A 20,070-nucleotide genomic window follows, 5' to 3' on the forward strand; every position below is an offset into this window, starting at 1 on the left:
TGTATTGAAGTCATGGAGCTCTAATCCATGATATATTCTTAATTCCTAAGAGTAACTTAGCTGTGTGTTCAGTTAAAATACTTCCAACTGTGTCCTTAAAGTGAATTGTAGAACTATTTAAGTGGATGTTTAAATATGCCCTGCCTTGTTCCAGAAAGGATTTAAGGTAGCTGGAAATATTCCTTTGTACCTAATTATCTTAACTTCAATCTTGAAAGTCTGTAATGACTGCTTGGTACGCTGAAATTATCGCAGTAAAACTTGACACTAGTAGTAGATTCTCTCAATTAGTGTTTGAAGTTTAACATGAAGTTCCTGTTTGTGAAGCTAACACAGCCTTTTTTTTTTTTTTACATGAACTGATGCTTTAAAACAACTTCTTGTAAAATTACTTTTATCTAAAAATCAGCTACTAAAGCAAAGCCCTCTCCTTTAAGTATGCATCTCTTGCTTTGTTGCTCATATATAGAATGAACTTTACCAATAGAGAATATTTCATAGGCATTCATAATTTGACATTCCCATGTTTAGTGTGAGTGAAAGAAACTCTCAAGGATTAACAGAAAGCCTGTTTTAGAAGAACACAACAGTGAAATTATTTCTAAACATCACTTTCACTAAACCCATTTCATTAAGTACTCATTCTGTAATTCACTTAAAAGGATGAATGGTTGGAGAAGTTGATGGTCACTCAGAACTCTGCATGTGTTTAGACTTAGTTGAAACTAGAAAGGAGTATACAGTTTTCATAGCCTAGTTCTCTATGCAGTGCATTTCTGATGTTTAATAGAAAAGGAACTTGGGTTGTCAGTAATGAGCAGTAAAAATCCTTTCCAAAGTGTGTGAAACAGAGGTATAGGCCAGTTTTTGTTTTGTGTGTTAGTGTGTTTTGTGTGTTAGTGTGTGTTTAGTGTGTTTGGTTTGTGTGGGATAGGGGACATTCAGGGCTATTCTTTTCATATTTATTTAACTCAGGAATCTTAGAAATTGGCTTTTGCCTATTTGCTCAGAATTTTAAAAACCAATATTTTTTAAAAAGTCACTTGGTAAACATTTATTCTGGATACTCTGATAATTTAATACTGTTGTACATTTTTGTAATACTTGATCTGTATGTAAGATGAAGGGACAGATAAATACAAAGAGAATTTGGAGTCAGTAGACTTGTCTTCAATCCTTATAACATCCACAATCATTATGGGACCTCAGGGCCAGCATTTTCTGTGAATCTAAAGATGTGTATAGGAAGTATTTACCATACGAGTTTGAGAAGGTGGAAAGGAATAATTTCAGAGATAGAAAGTGTTCATAGTAAAAATACAAAAACACTAGTTTTAAGGAATATATACACCCTCATGTTTATGGCAATATTATTTATATTGACCAAATTATGGAAACAGCCCAAGTCTCCAGTAGATGAATGGATAAAGAAGATGTGGTATATATGCAGTGGAATATTGTTCAGCCATAAAAAAGAATGAAATCTTGCCATTTGCAACAATGTGGATGGAGCTAGAGAGTATAATGCTAAGTGAAATAAGCCAAAGAAAGACAAATACCATGTGGAATTTAAGAAGCTAAACAAATGAACAAAGAGAACAAACCAAAAAACAGACTCTTAACTATAGAGAACAAACTGATGGTTACCAATGGGGTGGTGGGTGGAGGGGATGAGTGAAATACGTGAAGGGGATTAAGAGGACACTTATCTTGAGAAGTACACAGAATTGAATTGTTATATTGTACACCTAGAAACTAAAATAACTCTGCATGTTAACTAAAAAAAAAAAGTCTGTAGACATTGGTTTAGAGAATATTTATCACAGTTATATAAGTGACCAGTGCTGATAAGTTCATTCTAATTTAACAATAATAGAAGCAGCCCATGTGAAAAAAGTTGTGAAGACCCAAAAGAGGATATTTCTACAAACTGTGCCATGGTCTTGGGAACCCTGCAGTATTCCATGTTGGTCAGCTCCCTGAATCCATCACACTTTAGTCAGAATTCTTCATATTTATACTCTTGGCACAAACAGCATGCAGATGGACAGATTAGAGTTGCTTAGCAAATAGGGGTGCAGCCTTGTGCATAGCAAGAGGTAAATTATAGGTGCTTTCCTAAGATTTCCTGCTCACTTCACTTATAAAACCATTCAGGTGATGGCCCCTGACCCCTTTCTGGTTGGGTTTCAAATTAAAACTTTCTAGTTAACTCCTGTTTGTTTATGTATCAGTCATACCTGTGTCCTTCTTTGTATTTGTTTTGACAAGTGTTTTTCAGTCCCGGTCAATAAATGTACCTGGAGTCTTGTAGGAAGCGTGTAACATGATGGCTAATACTTACTTTTGCCCCCACAGGGCTTGACTCGTTGGGGGTGATACATACATAAATAGCAATAGCATCATCAAGGTTTTAAAAGCTTAGAAGTGTGAGGGAGGAGGGGCAGCTTCCATTGTGGGGTCTTCCTGGAGGGGCTAGCATTTAGACATTGGTGGGGGAGAGGTGGTGGACCAGGTTTTGGACAAGTAGAGAAGGTGCTCCCAAGGAAGGGCTGTCCATGGTGGTATTGGTGTAGTTTTCAAAGAATTATTTCAAGGAGGGACACTGTACCTCAACGGTTAATGGCCTTGCCCATGTACTTATGCCTCTGTAGATGCTCTTCCTATCTGCTGTCAACAGAAAAGTTGATTCAACTGCAGTGAGCAAAATGAATATATGTAGATTGGAACAGTGAAGTAAGAGAGCTATGAGGCTCAGTAGAGGAGAATGGGTCATTTTTATGTCAGAAACATGGGTTATGGTGGTTTTGTAGTTACACATAAATTTTAACTTTGTACATTTTGGCAAATAAAGAGACAAAGCAAAGCACAGTAGACATACCAATTAAAAGAAACCTACCAATTCTTCAGAATAGGAACTTTTCCTTATTACTGATTTTTTTAAATTATGAAAATGTTCAAGCATATACAAATAGACTCCAGTATAATGAATTTTCAGCTTCAACAGTTGTTAATGTTTTGCTAGCCTTGTTTCATCTGGCCCCCTCCACCTTACTCTTAGGGAGGGGTACTGGAATATTTTAAGGCAAATCCCAGATTAGTCATACTTTGTTATGTATGTCTAAGAACATTTTTTTTCATATCTATTCTAGTTCGTTATAATACCTAACAGAATCAACAGTGATTATCATATCTATTGTATAATTTTTCTGATTGCCAAGATGTCTTTCTGACAGTTGGTTTATTTGAATCCAAGTCCAGAGAAGATCCATACATATGACTATGACTTGGGAGTCTCTTAGTATTTTCTGCTCCCCACCCCACCCCACCCTGCCTTGTGCTATTTAACCTGTTGGAGAAACCTAGTTATTTGATTTGTCTCTTGTTCTGGGGTTGACTTACTGCTCCCTAGTCATGTTCAAATTGTTCTTAGATTTAGAAATTTTGTTATAGTGGGGGAAAGGAGATCAAATATTTATAGATAGAACTTTGTATTTCCTGTCGCATTATATGAGACAGATTGATGTCTGGTTGCCCTATTTTTAGCCATAGATCAGTGTCTTCCAAGTTGTCAGCTCCAATGTGAAGTTCTCAATCATCCTTTCACCTAGGATTTTAATGGCCATTAATAATTGTTGCCTAGATCCTTAGATTCATCAGGGATTGCAAAATGATAATTTTCTGTTTTTCTTCCTGTGTTTATTAGCTATGTAAATCTCATATAAAGAACTTTTCCTTGTCACCTATTTGGTTACCCTCAAACACAGGCTATACAGAAAAGACAAGATAAATGTGCTGTTCCTTTCCTTTTATGTACCAGTTTTGAGAGTATTGAGTTGTTGTTCACACAAACTCCAAGGTTACCAATGAATTTTCTTTTACTACTGTAATATTCATGAATTTTAATGTTTTACTTATACTGACTATATTAAATGTACTTATATTATTATTAAATATATGTGATAATTTACATATTAATGTATGCAAATGTTTAGTTTGTATGTCAATTCATTGTGATCATTTTTCTTTTTTATGCCCAGATTGTATAATTTTAGGCCTGTGGGAGCCTTTCAAATTGACTCCTTTTTTGTCATGAACCCATTCATCTTTGCTTACTGAAGTAATTAACATGCCCCAGTCTCATCTTGTTTGTATATTTCCTGCTCCTTCATGGAGACCTGGTTCCTTTCATGAGGAATGATCTTGTATTATTTTTTCAAAATAGCACTTTTATCAAGAAAAAACAGTATTACAGCACATTATAGGTACTTAACCTTAAAAATTTGATATACAACTCATTTTCACTACCTTTGTTACTAACCTTTGATATTTTTTCTCTTAGCATATGTATCTGCACATATAGATCACACATGGGATTACTTTATACACACACACAATGTGTATATGTATTTGCAGCTTTGTACCTTTTTTTTTTTTAAGATTTTAATTATTTATTCATGAGAGACACAGAGGGAGGCAGAGACAAAGGCAAAGGAGGAAGCAGGCTCCCTGCAGGGAGCCCAATACAGGACTTAATCCCAGGACCCCAGAATCATGCCCTGAGCTAAAGGCAGACACTCAACCACTGAGCCACCCAGGTGCCCCTAAAGCTGTGTAATTAACCACTGTGCTTTAAGTAATTGCCCTGCACCAACTGTATGGATAGTTTTGTACCTAGCACAATATCTGGCATGCTGTAGATATTTATTTATTCGAATTGAGGAACATTAGCCTAGAAGCAGGACATTGTGGGTCAGAGCCAGCTAACAGTGGGTTCAGGTATATACTACATTTCACACTTTCCGTGACTGCTTTTAATTAAGTACTTCAATCTTATTTTTGTATGTGGGGGTTTTTGTTTCCAGTTTTTGCTTTTGACCACCAAGTTTATGAGTCAGATCTAACAGATATGTTAGTGTAGAGTCCTGTGAAATCAACTGTCCAGGAATGTGTTGTCATTCAGCAGCTTTTCGTTATTGTGTCTACACACATACGCCCACATCCATGCACACCAGAGTGTTGTCTTCCTAAGAGCAGGTGCCCTTGCCCTGATGCCTTTAGTTTATGGCGTATGGTGAGTGCATAGTTGGAATGTGAATGGTTGAATGTCCTAATGAGTGGCTTATGGACCACTTGACTACTTTTCAGTATTTGTCAGTACAGAGGTGAATAGAGTTAGTTGCAGTTAGGAGGGGATCACGCAAGCCAGAAGCAGTCAGATTGCCTAAGAAAGGCAGTGCCTACCAATGCGGACTCTAATTATGTTAGACTTTTATTTTCCCAGTGGGTGTTCTGTATGTTCTCCAGCCCTTTCTTGGGGTGGAGCTTTGTGCTCTTGAGAGTATTCACATAACAGAGCAGTAATTTGCAGTTTTTGTTCTTTGTAAGATATTAAGTGACCACTTCGAGTATCATCTGGTCTCTGTTTTAAAGAAGAGAGGAGACTCCCAGTACAAAAGACCACAGATACGGAGCATAAAAAGAATATATATACAACTTTAACAGATAACTGTTAATACCTGTTATCTCTGTAGGCTTTGCCCGTGGTTTTCACTGTCTACCTTGTGTCGTCCTTTAATATTTGAATTTTGCATAGTGAGCAATGTCACCATTTCTTAAAAACTAGAAGTTTAACTCTACGTGATGGAAGTAGATGCAGAAGTAAATAGAAAGACTTTCATTATTCTGACCCCCAGCCCAGCCTCCCCGCTTCCCCTCAAAGTATATAGAAGCTCGCTAAAGGCTATGCTTATGTGAATAACAGCACAACCAGTGTTTTTGGTAATTTCAGTGGTCCCAATGATTATGTGAACCAAATCTCCTAAGGGTGATATTGCCCCCGTTGACAACCACTGCCCTATGTGGAGGATAGTGAAAGTCTACATTTGGTGTCTGAAGGATAGAGAGTTTGAGAAAATAGAATTTTCTGAATTTTCTGAAATTGTGAACTAATTATATATGGAAGAGCTAACAAGTGGAAAGGGTTTGGTATGATGACCAGGGTTTGTGATTGGATGAACAATGGAAGCATTCACTGTGAAGGGGATCTTTAAAAAAGAAGCAGGACTTAAGGATGAGGTTTGAGTTGCCTGGAGGACATTTATAGAGAGCAGTAGTTGGAAATGTAGGCCACTCGGTTGAGGCAGGAGGTGGATTCCAAGTTATTGAAACCATGGGTAGATGAGATCAATCAGAGAATATAGAGTAAGAACACAGCCAAGGGTGGAGCCCAGAAGGACATCAACGTTGGAGTAAAGATGAGTCATTAAATTAAATGCAGAAAGAAAGGGCTTTTGGAAGAAAGGGAAAGCAGTGCACAGGAGCTAAGGGTGTGCAGGACTCAGTGTTCACACAGATGCCTTCCATGCATCTTTAGCTTGCAATTCTATAAATGTTGATTTTAATATGAAACTAGTGTGTTTAATTATTTCCTATCCCCACCTTCCCCCTCAGTCCCTCAGACTTTCAAGTTAAATTTCCCATCCAAGGCTTATCTTTGGGATTCAAGCATATACCATGGTTTACCATCAGGAACATGCTTACCTCCAGTTTGAGAATTGTAGGGCTGTTTCAGCAGCCCTCTTTAGAATCCTAACAGTGGGTAGTTTTCTCCCAATTGCATTAATAATTTTGGTACAGCCCGAGGAATCCTGCTAAGATATATTATGAACCAAAAAAAAGCAAAACCTTTTTTTGAAGGGATAGAGGAAATTGGTTGTATTTGAAAGCTAACTAGATTTTTCTATTATATATATTTTTGTCCATTTTCTTCATGAACTCCAGTTACATCCAAAACATAGTTTAGGCAGTTTTAAAACAGTATTAAGAAAGAGGGGTTTTTTGTTTGTTTGTTTGTTTGTTTTTTAAAGATTTTATTTATTCATTCCTGAGAGACAGAGAGAGAGAGAGAGAGAGAGGCAGAGACACAGGCAGAGGGAGAAGCAGGCTCCATGCAGGGAGCCCGACATGGGACTCGATCCCGGGTCTCCAGGATCATGCCCTGGACTGAAGGTGGTGCTAAACCACTGAGCAACCCAGGCTGCCCAAGAAAGAGTTTGAATACAGAAAAGTTGAGTAACCATGAAAGCCCAAAAACCCACCATCTAAATTTAAAAATTAAGGTTTTTACCCTATTTGCAAACATGGTACTCTGGCTTAGAAGTAGTTGGCCTATTATGGGAACAGAAAGGACGTCAGTGTGGCTGGACCTCTGTGATAAAGGCCAGTGCACTGGGCCATGACTTGGAAGTGGGTAAAGCCTAGGAGGCCATGGTAGGAATTTAGATTTTATAATAAGGGCAGTTCAGAATTATTTTTTTATAGAGATTTTTATTTATTCGTTCATGAGAGACACACACATAGGCAGAGGGATGCGGGACTTGATCCCAGGACCCCAGGATCACAACCTGAGCCAAAGGCAGATGCTCAGCCACTGAGCCGGTGTCCCAGCAGTTCAGAATTATTGAAGAGCCTTCTTCAGTGGGCTCTTGTTACTGATCCCTAAAACTCCCTCAAATACTTGTAATGAAATACTGCTGATGGTAAAAAAGAAGGGGGAGACTGGGAAAGGCAAACAGGTTGTTATGGTAAAAGGAGTCTTTTCACCATCTTAATCCTTGTTTACCATTGCTACTTCCAGCTCGGGTATCTCCATACTCTTGGGATTGCCAGTTCCAAAACTCAGACATGTGCCTGTGTGTTTCACATCCTTAAAGGATCATGCTCAGGAATGTCCTCTTCTTGTTTTGAGTACTTGTGACTAACTGTATTTCCTCAGTCTTACTAGTTATATGTTCTGCAAAATCTTGGCTGCATAGTATATTAATTAAAAGGAATGATTGTGTCATGCTTCCTCTTTCCCTCACAGAAGCACTTTGTATGGGTTCTCTTCGGCAGCTGTACTCCTGCTATGACGAGTATTTGGTTTATGGTAGAACCTTTTAGAACCCCCTTTGCCCTGGAAAGTCATTTCTTCCACCATTGAGCTAGAGCTGAAAATATCTCTGTTGCATAGCACCATGGCACTTCCTGCAAAATACCATTAAACATTGCCACCCTCCACCCAGCATTGGCTTGTAGCATCGTTCCTATTATTTGCAGAATACAAATAGGAAAGATTGTATTTTTCAAAGGATTTATTGTGATTGTGAATCCACTATGTTTATGGAAAAGCAACCTGTATTACCCTCTACTCCCTCCAAAAAAAAAAAAAAGGTCAAAAAGAAAAAAAGTAGTAAGAAAGAATAATCCAGGATTTGTGTACCATCTAGCCAGGTAATCAGATAATGTAAGAGCCACTTAGGATAACTCACTTATAATTGACAAATTTATGCATCTTTGGATTTTGAGAACCTGTGTTTGAGGACAATTCTCTTTGGTCCTGTGATCAAGCAGATTTACAAGCTGATAGAAAGAAGATGAGCTATATGGGTGATATTTGGGTGTAAAGATTGGTCCAAATAGATCATATCAAAACATGTCGGAAATAACACCTGTTGATGATTTAATTGTAGGCTTAATGATAGTGCTAATTTGCATGCTCTTTCCTCGAGTGTGTTTGTAAACAGGTATGCAGGTCACTGTACCTCAAACTTTAGAGAAAAAACATTCAAATACTTTATTCAAGTGAAGTTTTAGGCAAAGTCCAAAAGAAGTGTTAATGATGCTGTGCAGTGGAGATACTTTATGTTGACATAGGGGAAAAAAACTTCAGTGGAGATGGGCAGTGCCGGGCACTCCCCACTCCCCACAGTGGGGGTAGTTAAATACAGGAGTTTAGAATTCAGTTTGAAAACCACTGACCTAAGTGATCTGTAAGGTTCTTCTAAAAATGTTCTCTTTTGGTATCTTTTTATGAGGCTAATATCTGTGATTGTAACTTCTTTCAGTTTATTTAGTAAAACTAATTATAAGTTCTGACACATTCCCAAGTTACTTCCATTGTTTGTCTTAACTTTGTTTTTCGTGGTGACTTCTTGAAATAGTTGATGTGCTCCCTTTATATGATGTAATATTGTGGTTTATGTGGTTGAAGTACTGTTTTCTGCTACCCACAAAAAAATTAAGAACTTCCAGAAGTTCATTATCCCCAGGGTTACCAATGAGTTTCTTCATAGGAGATGGTCTTATCCAGGCAGAAAGAGTACACGTTGAAACTGTCACTTCAGGGACTTGAGGATCTGCTGGGAGATTTGCCCAAGGCTCCTCCAAGATTTTCTCCAACTCTGAGACCCTGACTGAGTGAGGAGAAGGAGGTGTGTGCCCACTGGGTGCTTAGGAGGAAACTGTAAACACTGGCCAAGGCGCAACTAGAGAGACAGAGAGTGAGCCTGTTGCTAGTACTGGTTGGCTGAGCTCCTTACCTAGCTTTTTGCCTCAGTTTCCTCAATGTAGAATAGAGATGTCTATTAATTAGAGGTATAGTACAGTGATTATAAGGACCCTTTGGATCAAGACAGACCTGAGCTGGTTTTACTGCTTAGTACCTTGAATCAGTTTCTTGACCCCATTTAAGTTTACTTGTAAATGGGACTAATAATGTCCCTCAGGGAATTGTTTTAAAAGATCCTATAAGATGATGAATTAAAGTGCTTAGTGTGGGGCCTGGCAGTACTAGTTGCCCTGCTCATCAGCACCAGCATGTTCCTCTTCAAATGGGTGGTTAGGAGAGCAGGTGATAAAAAAGGTATTTTAAAAAGTCCAAAGTGTTCTATAATTCTAAGATATCTCTGCTCTATCATTTCCCTGGTATTTTCCCTTTTATATTTGTGGGTTTCCCAGTTCCTGCTCATTTTGAAAGTCTTGTCATAAAAAGACTTTCTCAAACACTGATTTTCTTCCCAAGTTAGAATTCAGAAAGTATGTCTTCTACAGATCTCACTTCTTCTCACCTGTGCCTTGTGCTGTGTCCACAGGTAAAGCAGGCAGAGCGCAGCGAGGCGTCTGTCGCTGCCGCCATGCCGTTCCCATTTGGGAAGTCTCACAAATCTCCAGCAGACATTGTGAAGAACCTGAAGGAGAGCATGGCCGTTCTGGAAAAGCAAGACATTTCTGACAAAAAAGCAGAAAAGGTATGTATTTGGCTTTATTTTATATTTTCAATCTTTTGATTAAAGGAAATGTAAGATTGTGAGGTGATTTTAAAAGATCCATAAATCCCAATTTGGATTTATTTGGTGCTTTTAAAATAGACTCCTAAAGTGGCATTTACTGCTGCTTAAACACCACATGTTTTCTTTTGTACTGCCATCTAACAGATTGATTTCTAACTTTTTTCTCAGTTTTTCATTTCAGGTCTTCAAGTTTGTTTAAATTTGGGGACTTTTTTTTTTCATTGTTGAAGTGGTTTATCTGATTCCTGAAATCATTGTTTCCACTGGTAGTCTTGGAGAGGCATGTCTCCTGTGTTCTCTGTAGCCATGACCAGTGTCTCCCTCTACCCTGTCACCATAGTCCAAAACCTGGCTTTCATCCCAGTTGTCTCCTTCTTTAAAATGTGATCTTTCATGAAATAGTATGAACGCGCCTATTTCCTAAGGGTTTTATGAACTGATCCTGACTTCCATTTCCACTTGATGAAGACTCTCATGACCTTTCTTAAGGACCTTAGCAGTAGCCTCCTTAATGCTCTTTCTAAAATACTTCCCCTGCTTTAAACCTTCAGTGCAGACTTTTCCCGTAGCACACAAGACCTTTCATGACCTGGTCTCTGCCTCTAGGTGATTTTCAACCCTCCTCCCCCTTATCCGGTGTGCTCTAGCAATCTCAGCTTGCCTCTTCGTTAGAGCAGATAATCAGCTATTCTGTTTTTATTGTCCACCCCTTCCATTTCCACCTCAGCCCCCATTCATCTTTCAGTACCACCCTATACCTTTCTTTTTCCTAGGTGGCTTCCCAGAATACTCCTTTTCCTACCTCATCCTTGCCCCCTAAAACAAATCTCTACCTTTTGGGTACTTCCTTTGGAAACTCCAACACTGCTGTCATCTTGCATATGATTTTATTTGTGTCAGGTTTTTGGCTCCCTTATTAGAACATGAGCTCTCTGACCTATGTGTTATTTCTGGTCCACGTGTGCCCTCCACAGTACCTGACTCCCATGGGTTGGACATCTACTATTTTTTGAATGAATGTTTCAAACATTCATTGGAATGGCATTTTCCACCCTGTGTTTATTTTAGAAGGTTGTTTCATGTCTCCTTGGGTTGTTGAATATTAGACTACTTAGCTACTACCATCTTTTTAGGTGGAAGGCTGTGCTTTACCTGTGTTCCTATGAAAAGTTCACATTTATGGAATTAAGATTTGTTACAGGCTATTCAGTTAGTATATCTTTCTGTCACTGGAAGCAATCTAAAATTAGTAAAATTTTTTATAATTCAACTTTAGATCTTCCATGGACATTCTAGATAGAGTCTCACATTCCTATAGTAAGATATAGATAAATATTAATGACATGATTAAACTTTTTTTTAAAAAAGTCTGATGTAACAGATGATAGCTCAATTCTCATATTTGTGTTTGCATTCAGTCTGCTGTTATATGTTTTGGTTGAAGTATATAAAGAAAATCTAGCCTTATACAGATGTATAGGTGAAAAAGGGAGGTGTATTTGAAGAGAAGCCTTTCAGATAATTCTGAACATTTTTTTATACCAAACCAAAATTCAACAACTGATTGTTCCCTTGGTTGTAATAGAACCTGGAAGCATATGAATAAACTTCATACTCTGCATTTTGAAAACATTTTTTATCTACGCATGATATTGTAATATTTATTGGTCATTTAGAAAGTATTGGATCACTGACATATACACATCTTTCAAATGCTGACACAGTATATCAGAAATTGACATTTTTAAGTATTACCACTAATCCCATCAGAAAAGTCGAAGTATTGGGAAGTGGTCAGACTTATTACACGTGTTATATTCAAAATTCAAATTTGGTAACAAATACCATTGGATGTTTTTCCTAAAGTGACAGGTTTACTTCATTCATTTTCAAGAAAACGCCTGCCTAATATCCAAGGCTGAATGATTTGTCAGTTTTCCTTTCACGTAGAAATGATTTTCCACTTACAAAGTGGCTTGTTCAGCTCATAGCTCAATCATACAAGTATTTTCCTCAAGACAGCCAGTTATACTTCAGTAAGGGGCAGAAAGTGTCTTATGCATACTCTGCATTTATCACATTTATCACACCAAATGTTAAAAAAGATATGTGTGTACTCAAAGATCAAAATTTAACAAAATGAATATTTTTTTCCTGCTTCCTCATGACATTCTTAAGTGAAACTAACTTTTTTTTTCTTTTTTCTTTTTTTTAATTTTAACTGAGTGCTTGGTGATGAAAACTACAATGATGGCTAGTACAGTTTGTTGTTCCTGCCTTGACTCAGGCTAGGAGGTCAGTGCCATCAGTTCAAATGGCAATATAGTAAAAAAGGGCAAATAATGGTAGTATTGATTGAAAATAGTTTTGACCTCATGGTCCCCTTAAAAGGGTCTCAAGGATCCCCAAAAACCCATGCTTTGAAATCTGTGGTAGTTAATGGAAGATGTATATGTATATATGTGGGTGGCATCAGGTAGGGGGAGTGTCCTAATTTAAATGGTTATATGATGAACCCTTATTAAGGAGGTGGCATTGGAGATGAATTCTGTAATTATAGAAAGCAAGTTTATGGGTTTCTGGGTGGCTCAGAAGGTTAAATGTCTGACTCAGTTTCAGCTCAGGTCATGATCTCAGGGTTGTGGGATCAAGCCCTGCTCTCTCGTGCACACTCTTGCTCAAATAAATAAATAAATAAATAAATAAATAAATCTTTAGAAGCTGAGTTTAGTTTCTAATGGAATCCATATCATCTACTTTACTGAATCAGTGGTTTTCAACTAGGGGCAATTTTCCCCTCTAAGGAATGTTTGACAATGTCTAGAGACATTGTTGCTTTTAACGCTGGAAAGAGGGCTGCAACTGGCATCTACTTAGTAAAGGCCAGAGATGCTACTAAACATGGGACAGCTCCCCACAGCAAGGAATTATCTGGGCCAAAAGGTAACACTGAGGTTAAGAACTCCTGCTTTAAACTTTCACAGGCATAGACCTCCTGCTATTAGGATAAACAAAGCAAAGAAAAATAGTTGAATTTATGAAAAATAAATTTTACTTCAAAGGAAAGGGACAACTCTGAGAAGCAATCCATAAAAATTACTTATTCTGAAATAGATTTTAAGAAGAGGGAGGACCCTGAATTTTCTGATGTACCTTGTTAGCAAGATTCAAAAGCAAGTAGCAACTGATGCAGATGGTGAAGGAGGGAACTGAGACCCGAAAACAAAGGAAAGATGAAAATTGGATCACTCGATTAAAAACCATGAAAAACAACTGACCTTATATTTAAGACTGAAAACTTGGAGATAGTCCCATTGAAACCAGAGTGCTTACTGTGATTTATTTAGCAGTGTTCTGGAAATCTAGCCAGTGCATAAAGAAATGGTTTAGAGGTGAAAAAATACAGCGACTGTAAATAAACAGGAAAAATTACATTGTTGAGATACTTGTATGTCTGTATAAAACACAAATGAACCAGTGTGAAAATGTGAATTCACAGGGCAGCTATATCAGTAGCTATATTAATATCCCTAAATACCAGTCAGAACTATCTAGAAATTTTCTTTTAAGAAAATATTTCATTTACATTAGCAACAAAACTACAGCAATTTAATTTAAATTACCGTAGGATCTTTTTGTAACTTGACAAAAAAATTATTCTGAAGTTCTAGAAGAATAAATAAAATAACAAAGTTGTGGCAGGATTGAAGGAATATAAATTCTACTTTGTTTTGAAACAAAACACACACTTCACACATCCACTCACAGTCTTTCCAACCATAGTTAATGAAACTCTGTCCTTGTTTTTTTAGGCCAAAAGTCTTGCGTCATCCATGACTCCTTTCACATTTCCCAAATCCAGTTCATAAGCAAATCAATTCCCTTTATCTGGGGGGAAAAATTAAAAGCCAGAATCTAACCATGTCTCCCATTTTGCTAGTTCCAACTCTCATCTGAGCTACTGTTATCTTTGCTCTGGATTACTACAGTATCCTTTTAACTGGTCTCTCTTGCCTCCCTACAAGCATAGTGGTTCTTTCAAAACATGAGTCAAACAATATTACCTTAGAATAAAAGAGTTCTTACAGAGATCTGAACTAAGTTCTACAGGCCAAATCCTTGCCTAGGCCTGTTTTTGTAAGGCTCGTGAGCTAAGAATGGTTTTTTATGTTTTGAAAGGATTGATTTAAAAAGCCAAGAAGAATATGCAACAGACCTTATATGGCATACGAGGCTTAAAATATTTACCGTCTGCCCCTTTAGCATAAAAATACACGATGACCCTTGCCCTGGACAGTCAGGCCTGTGGCTTCAATGATCCTTTCTCCAAGTGCTCCCCCCGCTTTGACTTCCTTTCTTCATATGCTCCAGTCATGCTTTTGCCTTTAAGCCTTCACATTTGGCTGTTTCTTTTGCCTGGAATGTTCTTCTCCCCAGCTTTCTGCTTGGCTTACTCCCTTATCACCTTCAAGTCTTTGCTCAAATGTCACTTTGCACCCAACCCCCTATTTAAAATGCAACTCTCCTCTCTGGCATTCCTGTTCCCCTTGATCTTACTCTATTTTCCTTTTTAGCACTGAATATATGCTAATATACTAATGATGTTTGTTTATTCTTTCTTCCCATGTTAGACTATAAACCTTCCAAAGAGAGCTCAGTGACTATTTACATTTCTTAAAAGTGGAATACAAAGCACAGTTAACTTGAAATGCTGTCACCTTGTGACTCTTCTGAACTCTTAATTCCTACAGAATGGGATAAAACAGGTATTACTAAGAATATGTAAGTTTGTATTTTGAGTTTGTGACTAGTAAGAGGGTATAATAGGTATCTTCTAGATTGTATGATGTTGGCCAAATATCACATTCCCTTTTAGTGCTACCAAACACAGAAGTAGTGAGATAAATGACTTCTCAAGAGATCTACCCTGTTGGTCCTAGTATCTTCCATATAATTTTATATTCATTAATTATCTTTCTCTGTAGTTCAGGATGTTCAGAGGACATTTTTAATGATTGGATGAATAATTATACCCAGTGGACATGATTAGTGGATCACTCAAAGCTTCTAGGCAAGGTTCTAGTGATCTCTTATAAGATACTGTCCTCAGGGATGCCTTCGTGACTTAGTGGTTGCCTTCGGCTCAGGGTGTGATCCCAGAGTTCCAGGGTCGAGTCCCACATTGGGCCCCCTGCGGAGGAGCCTGTTTCTCCCTCTGCCTATGTCTCTGCCTTCTCTCTGTGTCTCTCATGAATAAATAAAATCTTTCAAAAAAAAAAAAAAAAGGATACGGTCCTAAACTCTAAGCTGTTGATTTGTTGTTATTGATTTATATGAAGAGAAAGGGATTGTTAGCAGAGTTTGTGAGTGACAAATATTGTAGAAGGATAATAGAGTCTATAAGTAACTGAATCAAATACCAGAGGAGCGTTAGTTAGCTAGAGGTGGTGCAGCAGGGGTTGAAGGAAAGGCATGGTCTTAACTGATAAAATGCAATACAGATAAAAGTATAGCTTCGTACTAAAATCTGAAAAAAGAAAAAAAAAAAACTACCTGCCAAAGGAGAAAATAGGATCACTAAAAATGTTTGATTAAATGAAAGAAGACAGAAAAAGAGGAAAAGTGGGGATTAAAGAACAGATGTGACAAATGGAAAACAAACAGCAAGATTATAGACTCAAATATACCATGTCAATAACCACATTAAATATAAATGGTCCGAATACCTCATTTAAAAGGCAGAGATTATCAGATTGAATGAAAAAGTCCTAACTTTATGTGCCTATAAGACATGAACTTTAAAGATAATAACACAGGGAGCCTGGGTGGCTCAGTCAGATGAGGGTCAGACTCTTGATTTCAGCTCAGGTCGTGATCTCAGAGTCATGGGATTGAGCCCTGCATCAGGCTCTGTGCTCAGCATGGAGTCTACTTGGGATGCTCACTCCCTCTCCCCAACTTGAGCTCACTGGCTCACGCACTCATTTACTGAATAAATAAAGATAATGCCACAATTAGGTTACAAGGATGGAAAAAGATATACCATGTTAATATTTGTAAAAAAAAAAAAAAAAAAAGCGTGAGTGTCTCTATTATTATCAGCTAAAGGTAGATTTCAGAGCAAAGAGTAATACCAGGGGTAAAATCATTTCATGATAAAATAGAGGTCAGTTAATCCAAGGATCATAACAATCCTAAATATTTATGCACCTCGTGACAGAGCCTTAATATAAAGCAAGAACTGATAAAACTGCAAGGTGAATCAGTCAAATCCAGAATTATAATTGAAGATTTCAGTACCCCAATCTCAATACTTGGTAGAACAAGTAAGTAGAAAATCAGCAAGGATTTTCCAGTAGACCAGAAAGATATTATCAACCCACATGACCTGATTTGATATTTATAGAATGCTCCTTCCAACCACAGCAGAACACTCCTACATCCTTTTGACATGAGGCATATTTTTAGTAAATGTAGACCATACTTTGGGCCTTAAAAGAAGTTCCAAAACTTTTAAAAGGATAAATTTATATAACTTATGTTCAGTGACTACAGTAGAATTAAATTGGACATCAATAACAGCCTTTGAAAAATTCGACAATATTTGGAAACTAAACATACTTCTGAGTAACTCATGGATCAAAGAAATTAGAAAGCTATTTGAGTGGAATAAAAATAAAAACATAATACCAGGATTAGTGTGATATTGTTAAAGCATAATACCAGGATTAGTGTGATGTTGTTAAAGCATTGGTTGGGGAAATTTTACAGCACTAAATGCAAATATTAGAAGAAAGGACTTCGGGCTCCTTGCATGGAACCTGCTTCTCCTCCCTCTGCCTGTATCTCTGCCTCTCTTTCTGTGTCTCTCATGAATAAATAAATAAAATCTTCAAAAAAAGAAAAAAAGAAAAAGAAAGGAAAGAAAGGCCTTAGTCCCCACCTTAAGAAACCAAAAAAAAAAAAAAAAACAAATTAAACAGAGTAAGAAGAAAGGAAATAAAGATCAAAACAGAAATCTAATAAGTAAAAATCAGAAAAAAAGTAAAACCAAAAACTTGTTATTTGAAAAGATGAATAAAATTGGTAAACTCTAGCTAGGACTAACAAGGAGAAAACACAAATCACCAGTATCTGGAATGAAAGAGTTGACATCACTACAGATTCTACAGATATTAAAAGGATAATAAGGGGATATTATTGGAACGACTTCATGCCAGTAAGTTTGACAACTTCGATGAAGTGGACATATTCTTTGAAAGACATAACTTGCCCAAGCTCACTCCAGAAAAAAATGGATAACTTAATAGCCCTATATCCATTAAAGTAATTCCAAATTTAGTTAGTAATTTTCTCCCAAAGAAAAATCTAGGCACAGATGGTTTCACTAAAGATTTCTACCAAACATTTGTGGAAGAAATAACACAATTTCTACATAAGTTTTCTAGAAAATTTAAGAAAAAATAGTTCTTAACTCATCCTTTGAGGCTAGGATTATCCTGATACCGAAACCAAAGACATTATAAGGAAACTAGACTAATATCCCTTATGAACATAGATGCACAAATTATAAACTTAATTTTAGCAAACTGAATCTAACAGTAGGACAGTACATCATGACCAAGTGATGTATTATTTCTAGAACCCATGGCTGGCTTAACATTCAAAAGTCAATCAATTCATTGTATTGACAAACTACATGTCAGTAGGTGAAAAGAAAGAAGGGGGAAAAAAACACAATCCTGATAAAAACCCTCAGCAAATTAGGAATAGAACTTCCACAACCTAACAAGGGTATCTACAAAAAACCCTACAGCTAGCACTATATACATAATGATAAAAGGTTGAATCATTTATCTCCAAGATCGAGAATAAGAAAGGAGAAAAAGGAAGTCTGTTCACCTTTACCACTTCTGTTCAACTTTGCTCTTGGAATTTCTAGCCTGTGCAGTCAGGCAAGAAAAAAAAAGGCATGGAAAGGAGGAAGTAAAACAGTCTTTGTGGATGATATGATCATCTACATAAAAAAGCTGAAGGACTTTACTAAAAAGCTAGTAGAAGTAATACATAGGTTCAGCAAGGTTACAGGTTGCTACATCAATATACAGAGAACAATTGTATTTCTGTATAGTAGCAATGAAAAACCCAAAATTGAAATAATAAAAATCATTTGGAGTAATATCAAAAAATATGAAACATTTCACAAATGAAAGACCTGTACGCTGAAAACTACAAAATCTTGCTAAGAGATGAAAGACTTAAATAAAATGAGAAATACCCCCGTTCAAGGATTGGAAGACTCAATATTGTTAAATGTCAATTCTCCCCCAAATTGATTTATATAGATTCATTGCAATCCTAGCAAGCTTTTTTATAGCAATTGATGAGCTTGCTCTAAAATTTGTGTGGACCTGTGCAAAGGACCTAGAATAATCAAAGCGAATTGGAATAAAAAAGTTGGAGGGTTCATGCCATCTGATTTTAAGAACTATAAAGGTAACAGTAATCCAGTGTGGCATCAACATAAAGAAGACAGGCTAGTGGAAGAGAACAGAATTAGAAATAAACTATTCTACCTGTGTATGAAAAATTTTTGACAAAGAAGCAAATGCAATTCGATGGAGAAAGAGTAGTTGTTTAAACAATTGGTGCTAAAACAATTTGATAGCCACATATGCAAAAAAAAAAATTGGATCCATAACTCACGCCCTATACAAAAATTAACTCAAAATAGATCACAAAACTTAATGAAAACCTAAGATTATGGGCCGCCTGGGTGGCTCAGTGGTTGAGCGTCTGCTTTTGGCTCAGGGCATGATCTGGGTCCCAGGATTGAGTCCCATACCAGGCTCTCTGTGAGGATCCTGCTTCTCCCTTTTCCTGTGTCTCTGCCTTCCTCTGTCTCTCTCATGAATAAATAAATAAGATCTTTAAAAAAAAAAAAAAAAAAAAAAACCTTCTAAAAGAAAACAGGAAATCTTTGTGACCTTGGGCTAGGCAAAGAATTCTTAGATAATGATAGTTGGGATTCATCAACACTAAAACTTTTTGCTCTTCAGAAGGTACTGTTAAAAGAATGAAAAGACAATCCACAAAATGAGAGAAAATCTTTGCAAAGTATGTATCTGATAAAAGATTGCATCCACAATATATAAAGAACTTTGAAAATGTAACAATATGAAAACAATCCAGTAAAAAATGGGCAAGAAATATGAATATATACTTCACCAAAGAAAATACACAGCTTTCAGGTAAGCACTTGAAAAGATGTTAATCATTAGGGAATTGCAAAGTAAAGGCACGAGGAGATACCACTACATACCTATTAGAATGGCAAAAATGGAAAACAGGCTATGCCAAATGTTGATGATTATGCAGAGCAGCGCTGGTGGCAGTGTAAGATGATAAACCACTACCAGAAACAGTTTATTGGTTTCTTAAAAAGCTAAGTTTACCTCTAGCCATCCCATTCCTAGGTACTTACCAAGAGAACAAGAAATATATGTCCACACAAAGACTTGTACATAACTGTTCATAACGATGTTATCTGTAATAGTGTAAAATAGGAAATAGTCCAGGTGTGTGAATAAACATCCATAGAATGGAATACTACTCAGCAATAAAAAAGAAGAAACTTTTGTGTACACAACAACATGAATGAATCTCAAAATAATTATGTTGACTAAAAGAAACTAGACTATAAAGAGTACATAATGTATGGTTCTATTTCTACAAAACTCTATGGACAGCCATAATGGCAGAAGCAGATGAGTGGTCGCTTTGGGATTGGCAGGGATGTGAATAGTCAGGGTAGGGTTGGCAAAGTAGGGGACTGCAGAGGACTGTTAGTGGCGATGGGTGTGTTTAATGTCTTGATGGTTTCATGGGTGTATACATAAGTCCATACTTATAAAATTGTACACTTTAAATCTTTGTGGTTTCTTGTATGTCGATTACA

The 20,070-nt window shown here is 36.9% G+C and overlaps 1 protein-coding gene across 3 annotated transcripts in view; it reads left to right on the plus strand.

The window, feature by feature from the left end:
- Nucleotides 1-20,070, plus strand: part of CAB39 (calcium binding protein 39) — an 83,182-nt gene that overhangs the window by 24,815 nt on the left and 38,297 nt on the right. For all 3 annotated transcript variants that reach the window (XM_025463396.3, XM_035718131.2, XM_035718127.2), the window contains exon 2: nt 9,915-10,070. In XM_025463396.3, the coding sequence (XP_025319181.1) occupies nt 9,957-10,070 (114 nt within the window). In that variant the 5' untranslated portion in view covers nt 9,915-9,956. The remainder of the gene's footprint in view (nt 1-9,914; nt 10,071-20,070) is intronic.

Source organism: Canis lupus, chromosome 25 (assembly GCF_003254725.2).
Source record: "Canis lupus dingo isolate Sandy chromosome 25, ASM325472v2, whole genome shotgun sequence".
Classification (NCBI taxonomy): Eukaryota; Metazoa; Chordata; class Mammalia; order Carnivora; family Canidae; genus Canis; species Canis lupus.